Source organism: Carassius carassius, chromosome 28 (assembly GCF_963082965.1).
Source record: "Carassius carassius chromosome 28, fCarCar2.1, whole genome shotgun sequence".
NCBI classification, from domain to species: Eukaryota; Metazoa; Chordata; class Actinopteri; order Cypriniformes; family Cyprinidae; genus Carassius; species Carassius carassius.
The window spans coordinates 29,730,637-29,747,755 of NC_081782.1; the positions used below are offsets into that span (position 1 = coordinate 29,730,637).

The window sequence follows — 17,119 nt, forward strand, 5'->3', positions numbered from 1 at the left end:
AAGCTCCAGGTGAGCATCGATGGTCTGCCTCTCTACAAGAGTTCAGCAACTCAATTCTGGCCCATTCTTGTAACTGTGCAACATTTGGTGCAGGAGGAACCTGTGACAATAGGTTTATTTTGTGGTGATAGAAAACCAAGCTCACTGGATGAGTATCTTGAGGACTTCATCTGTGAAATAAAAGACTTAAGTCATGGTTTTGAATTTGAAGGACTCAAGTTAACTTTACAGCTTACCTCAATGATTTGCGACGCACCTGCACGTGCATTTCTGAAAAAAGTGAAGGGCCATGCAGGCTACCATGGATGCGAAAAGTGCATTCAGGATGGTGTCTACCTGGAGAACAGGATGACATTCCCTAGAAATGACATGCCTCTTAGAAATAATGACAACTTCAGAAATAAGACTGATCCAGATCACCACCATGGCATCTCACCACTAGAAGAAACATCCTTGGATATGGTCTCTGGATTCCCCCTTGATTACACCTTGTGTGCCTTGGTGTCATGAGGCGGCTTCTCCACTTGTGGCTTCGACTGGGTCCTCTAACTTGCAGGCTGTCAGGATTTCAAGCCACTGTGCTGACAGAAAGGTTGGTTGATGCCAAACAAAATGTGCCTATGGAATTTGCGCGCAAACCAAGGGCAGTGAGGGAAATAGATCGATGGAAGGCGACCGAGTTTAGACAGTTTTTATTGTACACAGGCCCTGTTATGCTGAAAGACCTACTCAGCACGGAGGTGTACAAAAACTTCCTGCTGTTTTTTGTGGGAATCCTCATCTTGTGCAATAACAGCCTAATTGGTGATCACATCGACTATGCCAATGATATTCTGCGACTTTTTGTCACACACTTTGGACAGCTATACGGCCCCAAATTCCTGTCCTACAACGTCCACTGTCTTGTACATCTTGCAGAAGATGCAAAACACCATGGTGTCCTCGACAACTTCAGTGCTTTCCAGTATGAGGATCACCTTAACAAGCTGAAGAGACTCCTGCGGAAACCTACATGTCCACTGAGTCAAATTGTGAGAAGGTTCTCAGAAATGCAAAGCTGCAGCAAAAAAGGAGAAAAACAACCCACCACTGCTCAGAAAACAACACATGGCTGGCCCTCTACCTGAATGTTTTCATGGATCTTCACAGTACAAAGAAATAAAAACCTGCTCTTACACTCTTAAACTAGACCAGGCCAACAGTTTTGTTTACATTGATGGGAAAGTTGCAAAGCTGCAAAATATAATTTCAGCGAGGGATGACATTTACGTGGCCTACACTACCTTCAACAATCATGAACCTTTTTTGATTATCCCCTTCCATCCTCAGAACTTGGTATTCATCTAGTTGATGGCATCTCAGGACCAACACATTTCTGCAAGTTTGAGAACATTGAGGCGAAAGCTTTCTTAGTTCTTTATGACCGTAATTTTGTTTCAGTCCCTCATTTACACACACACTAATTTTTTTTTTTTTTTTTTGGACTTGCTACTTTAATTTTGGGTAACTGAATCATGCATATGAACAACTGAAATGTAATAATAATCGTTACACTTTATGGGGCTTTAGGTTGTTCCAGCTAAAATAAACAAAACAACTACAAAAAGAACATGTACCTGATAGTGGAGTTCGTCGGAGAAGGGAGTACCGGTCCTGTAGCAAAGTCCTGGTACTCAGATGGCCACTCATGGTGGCCTCCATACAAAGACTTGGACCGGTTACTAAAGAGCGTCAGGTTGATGGAGGCACCACAGCCAGATAAGGGTTGGACCAAGCATCAGGCCAGAATTCTACATGAGTCGGGTAAGCAAGTTAAAATACACTTTAAATAAACATTATTAAAACCGATGACAAAATCACTAATACATGGCATTCCACAGCTTAATGTTTTCATGAATTAAGATCACATACTTTGATAATTTCAGCATCATTTGACAACATTTCCAGAAAATGGAAAAGGGCATGCTACACTTCTGACATCTCAGAATCTGAAAATTCTATAAAAAGAATTCACAAGTAAGTTGTAAAAATACATATTTCACTTTAAAAAGATACACTGAAAAGTAATTTTAACAAACAGTAATATTCAGTATTCTGAAACTATACAAAGTTTATGTGAGTAACATAGATAAATTTAAGTTATTTACTTATCTTGAATTCAGCCCTACCTTTTCACTCACAATTAGAAACCAGCTATGTTCAGTTTCTAATGCAGGGTTTGACATTAACGCTTTTCAGCTTGTCCGGGACAAGTGGATTTTGTGAAGGGGCAAGTGAAAGAATTGTACTTGACCGACAGGACAATTAACCTCATTAAGGTGAGACACTGCAGGCAAAAACACTGTTTTTTCAAGCACGTCAATTTTGAGATTTTGGGCTTTTTGGTTTTTCATAAAGTGCTTTTTCAAACTAGTGGAAGGAAAACATCCAAAAGACACTGTTAATTGTTTCTTTTATAGCACTTTATCTGTTTGTGTCAATAGATTTCAATTACAATATATATTTTTAAAGGGCGTTTTCTCAAAATGAGTTTTTTCTTCAACACTGAGCCATAAATCTCCACTTCAGTAGCACTTACACACACCAAACTTGACATTTTTATTCCTGTCTATATTCTGAAGGATTTTACAGAGGGAAATGTTCATATATATTTTCCTTGATTATATACAACATTTTATTCCCCCCAAAATTGTGAAAATATATTGTTTTCTGGCTCTTCAAAGTATTTTCTGAATTATGGAGTGACAAAAAAAGATAACCAGAATTCCCTCTGTAAAAACATTTGACTCTAATATGTCAAAAAAATTTAAAAAGAAATTTGAAACTGACTTCATCTAGTGTTCAGATTTTTGTACTAGACATTTATGCAAATGAGCACATATTTCATTAAATAATGCCTCATTTGCATATTTAAACATAACATTTTTGAAAACTTGTAATACAAAAAATGTTTGCAATAATCAATGTAATCAATCAACTGGGTAAGTAAGGTGATAACTATTAGTTATTTTTTTTGCCCTATTCACCTGCAGTGTCTCGCCTTAAAATTTTAATAAACAATAACTAGGGCAGCACGGAAACTTTGGCGAGAATGACTCTGATTGTATTACTTTCACTTACTTACGCTGATTAGAGAACCGGCTTTACTGAAGAGATGTGCATTAATCATCGGCCGATATATATCGTGCACCCCTATTTAAAGTCTATACAAAAATTATTTTAGTCCACCAACGTTAATCCGGTCATTTCTCTCCGGTCTGGTTTAATTGTCGGACTAAAATCACAGATTTTGCGATATGATTGGTCAGCCCGCCTGCCTGTCAATCAAACTTCCTGCAAAGGGTCAATTTTGCCAATTTTTTTGCCACATTCAAATAAGAAGAGCTTCTTTTTTATATATTTTGGCCTTTTCCTAACGTACCTGGGTTATTGTACGGTGTCAGAAAACCTGTATATAGACCACAGAAAGTAGTATGCACCCTTTTTGGAGTTTGAATTGGAAAAGGAAATTACACTGTATTTATTGCTTTTTTTGTTTTTTATTTTTTTTAATTGACAAACATGCTAGTTTATTACCTATATAATCAATTTTTGTAAAATAATCCAATTCCCTGATTTTACTCTTAGAAAGAAAACATTCTCATCAGATGATGAGCTTCATGAAACCCCCAACAAAAAAAATAAAATTAATAGAGACAAAAATCCACCTACACCAAAAATCCAGCCCGCACCAAAACCTCCAGCACCTCTAAATTACATCAAGACAAAAGGTAAAAATACAATAAAAGAGTTAAATTACTAAGACATAATAGTGTGTGACTGCTGAGTGCTATTTTTTTTTCAGGTCCTGTTGTACGACCTCTGCTTACAACAAGCAAAGCAGTGAACTCTTTCAGCAATTGTGAGTTTTAAATTTAGAAAACTTGTATTTGTGGATGTTTTGTTCCATACTCAAGAATGTTCCTTAGCCATGGTAAGATCAATGTATAGCACAGGCTCTCGTGACTTGTTGGTTTACATCACTTTTCTTTTTCAGCCTTACCCAATTCTGTTGCTATTTTAACAGTTTGGACAGAACTACTATCATTACATTCATAACCTGAGGATTTACATACTAAGGATGATTTAATAATAAACATTTGGTTGCCAATTAGAAGCGATAGCAATTTCAAGCTTTAGTAAGGCTTTGTGTAGTACAAAATCTTGTTTTGTGAGGCAGACATAACATCTACATATCAATTCTTTCAACAGCACTTGTTAATCACCACCAAAGGGCCATGGAGAAGCCACAGCAGGCCCATTTTGAGACTTTCCCCAGCTGTCAAGGTAACAGGCTCTACATGAGTACTGTAAACACAAATAAATTCACAGCATTTATGACAACTCAAAAGCCTGACTCCATAACAGGGTGGATCTTTTACAGGTAAAATTGTCCATAAAAGAGATTTAACTCACAAGTTTACAATTATTGAAGGGGTCATATGATACGATTTCATTTTTTCCTCTCTCTTTGGAGCGTTACAAGCTCTTGCTGCATAAAGAAGATCTGTAAAGTTGCAAAGTTTCAAATCCAAAGAGATAGTAAACCACACCCTCCTAAAACGTTCTATGTCAGTACAGTCGTGGCCAAAAGTTTTGAGAATTACATAAATATTGCAAATTGGAAAAATTGCTACTTAAGTTTTTATAATAGCAATTTGCATATACTCCAAAATGTTATGAAGAGTGATCAGATGAATTGCATAGTTCTTCTTTGCCATGAAAATTAACTTAATCCCAAAAAAACCTTTCCACTGCATTTCATTGCTGTCATTAAAGGACCTGCTGAGATCATTTCAGTAATCGTCTTGTTAACTCAGGTGAGAATGTTGACGAGCACAAGGCTGGAGATCATTATGTCAGGCTGATTGGGTTAGAATGGCAGACTTGACATGTTAAAAAGAGGGTGATGCTTGAAATCATTGTTCTTCCATTGTTAACCATGGTGACCTGCAAAGAAACGCGTGCAGCCATCATTGCGTTGCATAAAAATGGCTTCACAGGCAAGGATATTGTGGCTACTAAGATTGCACCTAAATCAACAATTTATAGGATCATCAAGAACTTCAAGGAAAGAGGTTCAATTCTTGTAAAGAAGGCTTCAGGGCATCCAAGAAAGTCCAGCAAGCGCCAGGATGGTCTCCTAAAGAGGATTGAGCTGCGGGATCAGAGTGCCACCAGTGCAGAGCTTGCTCAGGAATGGCAGCAGGCAGGTGTGAGCGCATCTGCACACACAGTGAGGACAAGACTTCTGGAAGATGGCCTGGTGTCAAGAAGGGCAGCAAAGAAGCCACTTCTCTCCAAAAAAAAACATCAGGGACAGATTGATCTTCTGCAGAAAGTATAGTGAATGGACTGCTGAGGACTGGGGCAAAGTCATATTCTCCGATGAAGCCCCTTTCTGATTGTTCGGGGCATCTGGAAAAAGGCTTGTCCGGAGAAGAAAAGGTGAGCGCTACCATCAGTCCTGTGTCATGCCAACAGTAAAGCATCCTGACACCATTCATGTGTGGGGTTGCTTCTCATCCAAGGGAGTGGGCTCACTCACAATTCTGCCCAAAAACACAGCCATGAATAAAGAATGGTACCAAAACACCCTCCAACAGCAACTTCTTCCAACAATCCAACAACAGTTTGGTGAAGAACAATGCATTTTCCAGCACGATGGAGCACCGTGCCTTAAGGCAAAAGTGATAACTAAGTGGCTCGGGGACCAGAATGTTGAAATTTTGGGTCCATGGCCTGGAAACTCCCCAGATCTTAATCCCATTGAGAACTTGTGGTCAATCCTCAAGAGGCGGGTGGACAAACAAAAACCCACTAATTCTGACAAACTCCAAGAAGTGATCATGAAAGAATGGGTTGCTATCAGTCAGGATTTGGCCCAGAAGTTGATTGAGAACATGCCCAGTCGAATTGCAGAGGTCCTGAAAAAGAAGGGCCAACACTGCAAATACTGACTCTTTGCATAAATGTCATGTAATTGTCGATAAAAGCCTTTGAAACGTATGAAGTGCTTGTAATTATATTTCAGTACATCACAGAAACAACTGAAACAAAGATCTAAAAGCAGTTTAGCAGCAAACTTTTTGAAAACTAATATTTATGTAATTCTCAAAACTTTTGGCCATGACTGTATGTGGGAAGATTTGCATAATACCGCCCAAATGTTCACGCAAATAAAGAAGGCATAACTTTCATACTCGCTGTTGCCGTCGCTACCATGTTGTGGAGTCACTGTGTGTTTTGTTTTGAAAGCAAAACTAATTTGTTTGGCCTTCCAAAAGAGGACATTACTAGAAATCAGTGGTTAAGTTGTAGTTCATCCCAAATATACAGATGTGTGCAGCGAGGAGCAACAATAATGTACATTATGTGAAAAATGTAAACCACATAAACACATTCAATTGCACCAATTATGCAACAATGTTCTTTTTAGCAATGTCATATGACCCCTTTAAATGCCCAGGAGAAAGATGCAACACTATAGCAATTGCAAAATTGAGGCTTACTTGAACTAGTGGTAATACCTCAAGAGTCACTCTTAACCTATCTTCATCCTATCCATGAAACCCATCCATAAAACTTTTTTTTTTTAATCAGTCTTCATTTGTTTATGACACTTCAGCTTGTGGTTATGGGTTATTATGGTTTGTAATTGGCTAAATACTTGGATTTTTTTTGATCAGATATATACAAGCATAATAATTATGCACACACTGTAGATGTTTAGTCATGTGCTTATTCTGCCTGATGTCAGAAGTTGCAAGACACTTAAATGAATAAAAACCAGCCATTAAAATGAATGTGTCATGTAAAATTATTTAAATTTACCAGTTCCATCATTCTCAGCTCCAGATGTTCCCATGAGCTTCTCCCAGGCAGATGAGCCACAAGATGCTTGGGGTGAACACTCACCTGACATTCAAGGTAAAAAAAAACAATTAGTATTTGGTAAAAGAAAACAAAAAGGACAATTACTGTACACACATAAGGTAATTCAGCATGTTATGTACAATCCATCAGAGAATGCATTTTCTTTGCGGAGACCTTCAAGTTCCAAGCAAGAAAGAACACAGCGTAAGTTGTATGACTCACTTTTGGTAAGTACTGTAGGATTTCATGTAGGTGTACTATAGAAAATGTGCTTGTTTAAAGCAAAAATGTAAAGCTAAATAAGCTAGAATACAAAGAAATAGAGAGCACAATTCAGCAGCAGCAGAATGGGTAAATGTAATGTCAATTAAGCTCATTTAACAGAGAGCTTCTCTCATGCAGACCGCCAGCTGGGAAGAACACCCATCTATCACTCAAGGTAAAAAACATTAATTAGTTAGTATATGGAGGAAATCAAAAACACAATTGCAAATGAGTCATGGCCTAACACAACCTAATACAATTTATTTCACTTTTTCTAATTAGAGAACAAATTCTCTGCCTTAAGACTCTCTCAAGACCAAAGACCATCAACCACACAACAAGGGAGAATGCAAAGTAAAAAAATAAATAAAAAAAAGTAAATTTCAGACATTACTAAGGTATCCCTTTGTATATTTGGTGTAACAGAATATGTGGACATGCTTTCATATTCAAAAACATTTTTCAAATACTATACATTATTGTAGTTCCTCTATGTCCCGCCTCTCTCAAAAACGTCATTTTCAACAAAGTCCCTCCTTCCGACAAGCACAGGCTGCTCTGATTAGCCAACTTACCCAATACATTGTTATTGGCTGAACACCGCAAGCACTCGTCGGAAATGCAACACCCCTTTCCATAATCGCGAGCTTCATCTTTCCAAATAAATATCAAGACTGTTAATAATGTCATTAGTTTTACCATCAGTTCAAGCCCGAAAGGGCAACAGAGTCGTGTGACAGACACAGTGATGATGCAGTACACAAGCCACGGTTAAGACAACTTATGTGCTATGATTTCTGACAGTCTGTTTACTCTGCTGTGATGTTACCCTCAAACACACACGTAATCACACAACACGTTACTCTATGCTGCGCAAAACTCTGCATTTGAACAGTCAATAGCAAACACTTAAACTATTAAGAAAACATACTTGAAGTAGCGATTCAGAATAAGCACCAGATTCAATTCAAGTTTATTTGTGTAGCGCATTTTACAATACAATCGTTGCAAAGATTGTCATAGCAAAGTCGGAATTTACCTTTTTTTTTTTTTTGAAATAGCCTTTGTGCACAGCCAGCCTTGTACTCTCCTAGGTTCACAAAACTGTCATCCATTAAATGTGTTGTACTAATTTGAACATCTGGGTTGTTCTGTTGTAAATAAATCTTAACAATGAATCCTCATTGCATCTAGTTTCGGAAGGCCACATAAAGTGCTTTTGCTTTTGCCTAGAAACACAAAGCGTCTCCCTGACATGACTGCTTTAACACTAACTGCGGTTCCTGAAACCACACCTTTTTTTTGAGTGAACATTACGCAAATATTTCCACATCTTGACGTAGATGTGTGGGGGCGTGTTTGAATGAGCCGTTTAGCATGGTCTGGATCAGCCTTATCTTTTAGATAGAATAAATCCTTTAGTGGGAGACTTTAAGCTTTGTAACTCTGTAGATCTTATACATGTACAAATACCTACATAACACACTGAAGAAAAGGAAAAATAGAAATCACATTATATGACCCCTTTAGGAGCCCTTGAGCCAGATTTACTAAACAGACCAAATTAGCATTAGAGCGCAATTCCATAAATGTGAAAAAAAGAGGTGTTAATTATAGGACCTAAAACTCTGCTTGTAATAACCTAGAACACTGTCTAAGACTTGATGGTTGCTCTGTCAATTCTTCGTCATCAGTTAGGAACCTAGGTGTGCTATTTGATCGCAATCATTTGGCGCCTAAACTCTGGAATAACCTACCTAACATTGTTCGGGAGGCAGACACACTCTTGCAGTTTAAATCTAGATTAAAGACCCATCTCTTTAACCTGGCTTACACATAACATACTAATATGCTTTTAATATCCAAATCCGTTAAAGGATTTTTAGGCTGCATTAATTAGGTAAACCGGAACTGGAAACACTTTCCATAACACCCTATGTACTTGCTACATCATTAGAAGAATGGCTGCCAACACGGCACATTATTTAGTGCCGGGGCCCCATCCCCATTCGCCGTCTTGGCTGGCATTGGCCAGTGAGAGTTGCAACTTTACTGGCGTTGTGCAATAAGATTTCAGGTAGGTTGGGAAGGAAGGGAGTCCCCAAGGCATTAACGCCATGTCAAGATACCATTCTTGAGAGGGAACAATCTACCTCCCTTCCCTCAAACACTGTATCGGATTCCTGTGGAGAAGACCCGTGAGGGTAAATCTGTTAGGGTACAGTTATGTCAGGTTATGTCAAAAAACTCCCAACTAATTTTCTGTTCCAACATCAAAATCATCCTACATCGCTGGAGAAGCACAGACCCACTGTTTACAAAGTGAATTTGCAAGGAGCATCAAACACTCTTTCCAATTAAAAAAAGAAGGGTAAAACATCAGTGTAGGTCAATTTTGAAGGAGAAAAGTGTTGGGAGTTTTTAGACACACCCTGTTTAAAACCATTGTACACAGAGTATGCATGCACCAGACAGAGCTAGACGAACATTTGTGGTTAAAAAGTGTTTTTTTTTAAGAAAATGACTGATCGTTTCACTATATGAGTTGCGACTGATAAATTCAACAGAAATAGAAACATCTGTTCGCTTGTAATTGTCTAGAAATGTGTCGATGAGTAGTGAATGTTTGTCATTATTATTACTTGTAGATCTGATAAAGAATAGAGCAATACATTGGTGTACAAACTGCAGTGCCTTATCAATATGTTTCTGCATTGGGGACCACTGGGACAAGACCACAGGAAACAGATGATTCTTCTGCACAATCTGACTTTGCTGCAGCCTGGAGTTGAACTGCTGGTTTCGTCTGGTCAGAGGAGAACTGGCCCCCCAACTGAGCCTGGTTTCTCCCAAGGTTTTTTTCTCCATTCTGTCACCGATGGAGTTTCGGTTCCTTGCTGCTGCCGCCTCTGGCTTGCTTAGTTGGGGACACTTTATTTACAGCGATATCGTTGACTTGATCGCAAATGATTGCACAGATATTATTTAAACTGAACTGAGATGATGACATCACTGAATTCAATGAACTGAACTGCCTTTAATTGTCATTTTGCATTATTGACACACAGTTTTCCTAATTAATGTTGTTCAGTTGCTTTGACACAATCTTTTTTGTTTAAAGCGCTCTATAAACAAAGGTGACTTGACTTGATGACAGATTTTTTGAAGGAGGTGGGAACCACTGAGATAGCAAGGGAATCATTAAAAATATATGTAAACAAACCAGCGAGCTGATCAGCACAGGTCCTCAGAACACGGCCAGAAATTCTATCAGGAGTTCTCAGACACGGTGATCACATGATTATCTCTGCTCTGACTGCCGCTTCCTGACACGCTGATCGGCAGACTCGCGTTGCCGCAGTTGCATTCAAAGCGCCCATAGAAAGAGTTCACAGTTGCAGAGGATTTGTTTCCAAAGGCACGTGTGGTTCTTAGTCCTTGCCACATGCGTTGGGAGTCATTTAGCTTGAAATGTGACTCTATGCGTTCCCTGTATCTGTGTTTGGCAGCTCTTACTACGCGCCGGAGAGCATAGCACAATGTTTTGTTCTCACTTATGTTCCCTGACAAGAGACCGCTGTTGTACGCAGCAGTACATTTGTTTACTGCTGCACGGATTGTTCTGTCCACCCATGGTTTCTGATTTGAGAATGTCCTTATAATTATTGTATCCATAGCTTGTTCGGTTAGTGTGTTTACAAAGCTTAATTCTACATCCGTGAACGGGGCTGTGTGCTTTTTTTCTCAGTCGGTTGCAAATTCCAGCGTGTTTGTTTCTTGATCTGTCGCCTCGGGTGGTTATTCAGGTGGCCATAGTTCATCTCTGCGTTCCGGAGAATCTCAGATCGTCACGATGGTTTGAAGGATAAAGTGTCCTGAAACAGGTTAGAGAAATGGTTTCCAATGTCCAAAAGTGTTCCTTTGTCGGAAGTGATCAGTGCAGACGATATATGTGTAAAAAAAGAGCAAAATAAAGTACAAAAGTAAATAAAAACCTAATCTAAGTGGAGCAACCTGGACGGCATCCGAACTCAGCGGGCGCCATCTTGATTACCCATAATAGGGGCACTTTATACTCTTTTACTCAATATTTATGCAATTTTCTTCATGTCCACATCCACACAGGGCCAGTTTTAGACATTTAGAGGCCCCCACAAAGCTACATTACATATTTCATTTTCTATCATGACAGAAAATAAAGGAAGTGAATGTGACTTATGAGCATAGGAGGTTGCTATAAGCGAGGGCTTTGAAGAGGCCTTTAAATCTCACAGATGTCATTTACAGTATTTCCAAAATTCAGTATTTTTGAAATCTTGTGTTTTGTAATAATTTCCTTGCCTAACAGCAGAGAACTATAAGTAGTGTTTGTTTTTGTTAGTTTTGCATTTTGTGTTTAGAGATTTAGGACAGTGTACCAACTATTAAGCAAACTTTGGTAAACAATTTGGAAAAAACAATATCCTCTTTGAATTGAATCAATTGCATACAGAACTCTTTCAATGATTGAAACATAGTCGTCCTTATTAAGGTGGAATTAGGAGAATCTGCTCAAATTGGGTTGAAGTCTTTGCTTCCCTCTTTATCATTCCATTAACAAGTACATGTTCTTGGTCTTGTTCTTCCTTATCTACGACAAACACACAGTCTTCCTCCCTCCTTTGATTGTTGCCATCAACTACTGGTATTTACATTAATTATTTTGTTTTGAAAAAGTATTGCACAACATTTGCTAATTTTTTAACTACCTTGCCTTGCTTAAGGATTTTCCTTAATAAACAGTGATTTATTCAATATATCTTTGAAACTTCTGTTCAGTGGGACAGAAATTAGACACTTCCACCTTAAGACTTACTGAAATTGATTAGTGCATAGTAGTTTCCCAGAATTGCGTTAAAAATGTTAATGTTTAATCACTCCTCAAATACATGTTACAAAGGTTCATATTGGTATTTCACCTCTATCAGAGAGTTAAACCAGCACACATCACGTCAGCATGTACTACGCCACTGTGTGCTTTGTCACTTTTTTCATGTACATTTCTGTATGTGAAGGTAAGTGCATTTAAGGTTACAAACAGGTTTTCAAATTGTAGGTCACTAAGCAAGAAGGCAAAATTTGTGCATCTATGTTAGAAGATGATCTGTGGCCTGACAAAACAGGTTATATCCCTTTGTGGCTGTTATTATATTAAGAATTATTTCTGTAAGACATTTCCTGTACATTTCTGTAACGAATTAATCATTTGGTTGAGGCACTTACTAGAAAAGCACTGCTTTATTTTGTTTTGGATTATGAAATATAAAAATGATTCTTAAAATTCAATTAACAAGTTGGTTGGTGGGCATATATTTACATATTTCTGATGTGATTCATAAGTGGCAAGTAACAGATTACACTGTTGTTTCCAGAACTGCTTTTCAGTGGGAGTGATTCTTCAGGGCTGAAATCAAACATGCAATGTTATCTGTGCATCTGTAATGTCAATAGCAATTTGCTTATGAGCTGGTTCTTTTATTAATCTGTTTAAAAAGTATTACAAACACTAGAGTTTCTGGTTTAAATCAATCTGACAAATATTCCAATGAATAACCTCACCGCATCCAGTGACTAAATTTAAGTGGATATTCTGTAACTCTGTGTAAATTACTACATTTACATGCACACCAGAAATCCTCGTAGCAAAAAAGTGCCTTTAAACAAGAAAGTGGCATTTACATTTTCAGGCACTGTTAGCAGAGTATTCTCCATTTATACAGGTCAGTAAGCAGCTTTCTTCAGATCTCTTGTGCATGCACACTCTTCAATACTTGACTTGCTGTGTCACAAGAAAGCAAAATGCAGAAGTCAACATTTGAAGTGGACCAAAAAGCTTCATCAAAGTTGTCCTAACGCATTTCAGTTTTAGGTTAAGGACAACTTAGGAGAAAGGGTTTGACCCACTTCAAATGTTGACTACTATATATTCACTCTTTATCTAAAAACCTAATGTCTTTTTTGACAACTTTGCATAAAAATACCATAATATGTTTGCAGCTATTTAGGAAACATGCTAAGTGCACATACGTGTTTCTCTGAAAAATCAGTTATTCTACTTTGAAATATGTATTCTGTTTGCATCAGGTGTGGTTATCAGCATTGTGCTTCTACTACTGACATTAGCTTTGAGACACAATGAATTTCAGATCTGAAATAATCAAATGTTAAGGTTAATCAAATTGAATATTTCTGTTTCAGTGCAATCACAATATGACTATGATTATGAAGAGAACGTACCCAAAAACTGCAACACATCTGAGTCCATCACTGGAGGCATGGTGGAGTATTCCAATGGTGGAGCTGTAGGAAGTCTGCTAATTTATCGCTGCAGAGATGGATTTGAACCTTATCCAATCACCCAAAAAGTCTGCAGCTCTGATGGACAATGGAAGCCTAAAGTATCCAGGGTCAAATGTGAAGGTGATCTTCTTTAAGGGGCTTTTGCATCCAAAGAGCGTTTTCATAGTTCCTAAAATTATTGGCAGAAACGCACCGCTTTTTGGCACATTAAGAAGTACCAGTGACGTAAGTGTATGCTGATTGGCTGAATGCATGCCACGCAAATCACCAGCAGCAGCCATTTTTGAAAGTGCCAACTTTTGCCTAAATGGTATTAAACTTCGGTGGTTAACATTATTTGGTTACCTTTTATTCTGCAGCATAGATTACACAGAGATAATCTGTGCACATAGTGCACATTATTCTCTTCATCTCTGAAAGAAACCATACCAAAGGACATTTTTAAAATAGTAACATGAACGTTAACAGTGAACAACGTGTAAACAAACAAGTGTATTCCTTGACAAAGATTGGATCAGTTACTTAGTATGTACAACCCGAATTCCGGAAAAGTTGGGACGTTTTTTAAATTTTAATAAAATGAAAACTAAAGGAATTTCAAATCACATGAGCCAATATTTTATTCACAATAGAACATAGATAACGTAGCAAATGTTTAAACTGAGAAATTTTACACTTTTATCCACTTAATTAGCTCATTTAAAATTTAATGCCTGCTACAGGTCTCAAAAAAGTTGGCACGGGGGCAACAAATGGCTAAAAAAGCAAGCAGTTTTGAAAAGATTCAGCTGGGAGAACATCTAGTGATTAATTAAGTTAATTGATATCAGGTCTGTAACATGATTAGCTATAAAAGCTTTGTCTTAGAGAAGCAGAGTCTCTCAGAAGTAAAGATGGGCAGAGGCTCTCCAATCTGTGAAAGACTGCGTAAAAAAATTGTGGAAAACTTTAAAAACAATGTTCCTCAATGTCAAATTGCAAAGGCTTTGCAAATCTCATCATCTACAGTGCATAACATCATCAAAAGATTCAGAGAAACTGGAGAAATCTCTGTGCGTAAGGGACAAGGCCGGAGACCTTTATTGGATGCCCGTGGTCTTCGGGCTCTCAGACGACACTGCATCACTCATCGGCATGATTGTGTCAATGACATTACTAAATGGGCCCAGGAATACTTTCAGAAACCACTGTCGGTAAACACAATCCGCCGTGCCATCAGCAGATGCCAACTAAAGCTCTATCATGCAAAAAGGAAGCCATATGTGAACATGGTCCAGAAGCGCCGTCGTGTCCTGTGGGCCAAGGCTCATTTAAAATGGACTATTTCAAAGTGGAATAGTGTTTTATGGTCAGACGAGTCCAAATTTGACATTCTTGTTGGAAATCACGGACGCATTGTCCTCTGGGCTAAAGAGGAGGGAGACCTTCCAGCATGTTATCAGCGTTCAGTTCAAAAGCCAGCATCTCTGATGGTATGGGGGTGCATAAGTGCATACGGTATGGGCAGCTTGCATGTTTTGGAAGGCTCTGTGAATGCTGAAAGGTATATAAAGGTTTTAGAGCAACATATGCTTCCCTCCAAACAACGTCTATTTCAGGGAAGGCCTTGTTTATTTCAGCAGGACAATGCAAAACCACATACTGCAGCTATAACAACAGCATGGCTTCGTCGTAGAAGAGTCCGGGTGCTAACCTGGCCTGCCTGCAGTCCAGATCTTTCACCTATAGAGAATATTTGGCGCATCATTAAACGAAAAATACATCAAAGACGACCACGAACTCCTCAGCAGCTGGAAATCTATATAAGGCAAGAATGGGACCAAATTCCAACAGCAAAACTCCAGCAACTCATAGCCTCAATGCCCAGATGTCTTCAAACTGTTTTGAAAAGAAAAGGAGATGCTACACCATGGTAAACATGCCCCGTCCCAACTATTTTGAGACCTGTAGCAGAAATCAAAATTGAAATGAGCTCATTTTGTGCATAAAATTGTAAACTTTCTCAGTTTAAACATTTGCTATGTTATCTATGTTGTATTGTGAATAAAATATTGGCTCATGTGATTTGAAAGTATTTTAGTTTTCATTTTATTCAAATTTAAAAAACGTCCCAACTTTTCCGGAATTCGGGTTGTAATTTTAATCTTGTTAAAATGGTTTAATATTTGTGATTAGATATTAGATTATGTACTTATCCATTTGTTGCAAGTATAGTGTGCCTGCAGAGAGAGAGACTGCTCACGTGCTTTTCTAAATGGCTGTGATATTATTGATATTATTGACTTGGCGCCGGTACAGGATGGCTGCCTCCGTGACGTGCTCTGCATATGTTTTTGTCTTTTTGTTAGTTTGTCCTGTTTTTAGTTATATTCCTGCAATCAGTTTCACCAGGGATGAACTGCTGAACATTCGGCAGAACGCACCACAAGATGTTTTTCCGGATTTCAATTATTCAGACGTTTTACTAAATATTGTTATCGGAGGAGCAGCGGCACTGATCAAACGCTTCAGGACGCGCAGGCGGGGAAAGCGAGCGGGAGTGCTCGTCAGACTCAGGAAGCGCGGATTTCGAACGCCGTTGCCTAGCATCCATCTGGCAAATCTACGCTCTCTACCCAACAAAACGGACGAACTCCTTCTGCTTTCTCGGAAAAATAAGGATTTCACACACTCTGCTGCTCTGTGTTTCACGGAAACCTGGCTGAATGACGCCATACCGGACAGTGCGCTCCATCTGCCGGGCTTTCAGCTGTTTAGAGCGGATCGCGACGCAGAATCAACGGGGAAATCGCGCGGCGGCAGGACATGCTTTTACATCAATGAACGGTGGTGTACAGATGTAACTGTGTTAAAGAAGATGTGCTGTCCTGATCTAGAAATGCAGTTTGTCAACTGCAAGCCGTTCTATTCACCGCGGGAGTTTCACTCGCTCATTCTGGTTAGTGTTTACATCCCTCCGCAAGCGCAAGTAAGTCTGGCTTTACAGAAACTCGCTGAGCACATCACAGAGATAGAACAACAACACCCGGACTCTGTTTTAATCATTCTCGGGGACTTTAATAAAGCCAATCTCTCCCGTGAACTGCCAAAATACAGACAGCATGTTACATGTCCCACCAGAGACAGTAATATATTGGATCACTGTTACACCACAATAAAGGATGCATATCACTCTGTTCCACGAGCAGCTTTGGGACGTTCTGATCACCTTCTGGTTCATCTTATACCGACCTACAGGCAGAAACTAAAATCAGCTAAACCTGTATTAAGGACTGTAAAAAGATGGACTAATGAAGCAGAGCAGGATTTACAATCTTGTTTTGACCTCACTGATTGGAGTGTTTTTGAAGCTGCTGCCACCGATCTGGACGAACTCACAGAGACCGTAACATCATATATCAGTTTCTGTGAGGATATATGTATTCCTACCAAGACTCAACTAAATTACAACAATGACAAACCGTGGTTCACTGCAAAACTCAGACAGCTCCGTCAGGCCAAAGAAGATGCTTACAGGAAGGGGGACAATGTCTTGTATAAACAGGCTAAATACACACTGGAAAAGGAGATCAGAGTGGCAAAGAGGAATTATTCTGAAAAA

At 38.8% G+C, this 17,119-nt stretch overlaps 2 protein-coding genes across 2 annotated transcripts in view; both read left to right on the forward strand.

The window, feature by feature from the left end:
- Nucleotides 1-1,578: 1,578 nt before the first annotated feature.
- On the forward strand, nt 1,579-10,714 carry LOC132107564 (uncharacterized). Its single transcript, XM_059513679.1, has 7 exons — nt 1,579-1,803; nt 1,926-2,016; nt 3,628-3,770; nt 3,845-3,901; nt 4,252-4,326; nt 6,892-6,969; nt 10,689-10,714. The coding sequence occupies exons 1-7, from the start codon at nt 1,611-1,613 to the stop codon at nt 10,712-10,714; spliced, it is 663 nt and encodes a 220-aa protein (XP_059369662.1). The 5' UTR covers nt 1,579-1,610.
- Nucleotides 10,715-12,113: 1,399 nt separating this feature from the next.
- Nucleotides 12,114-17,119, forward strand: part of si:ch1073-280e3.1 (complement C2) — a 38,023-nt gene continuing 33,017 nt past the window's right edge. Inside the window, exons 1-2 of the mRNA XM_059514966.1 lie at nt 12,114-12,233; nt 13,417-13,638. Coding sequence (XP_059370949.1) covers nt 12,176-12,233; nt 13,417-13,638 — 280 coding nt within the window. The 5' untranslated portion in view covers nt 12,114-12,175. The remainder of the gene's footprint in view (nt 12,234-13,416; nt 13,639-17,119) is intronic.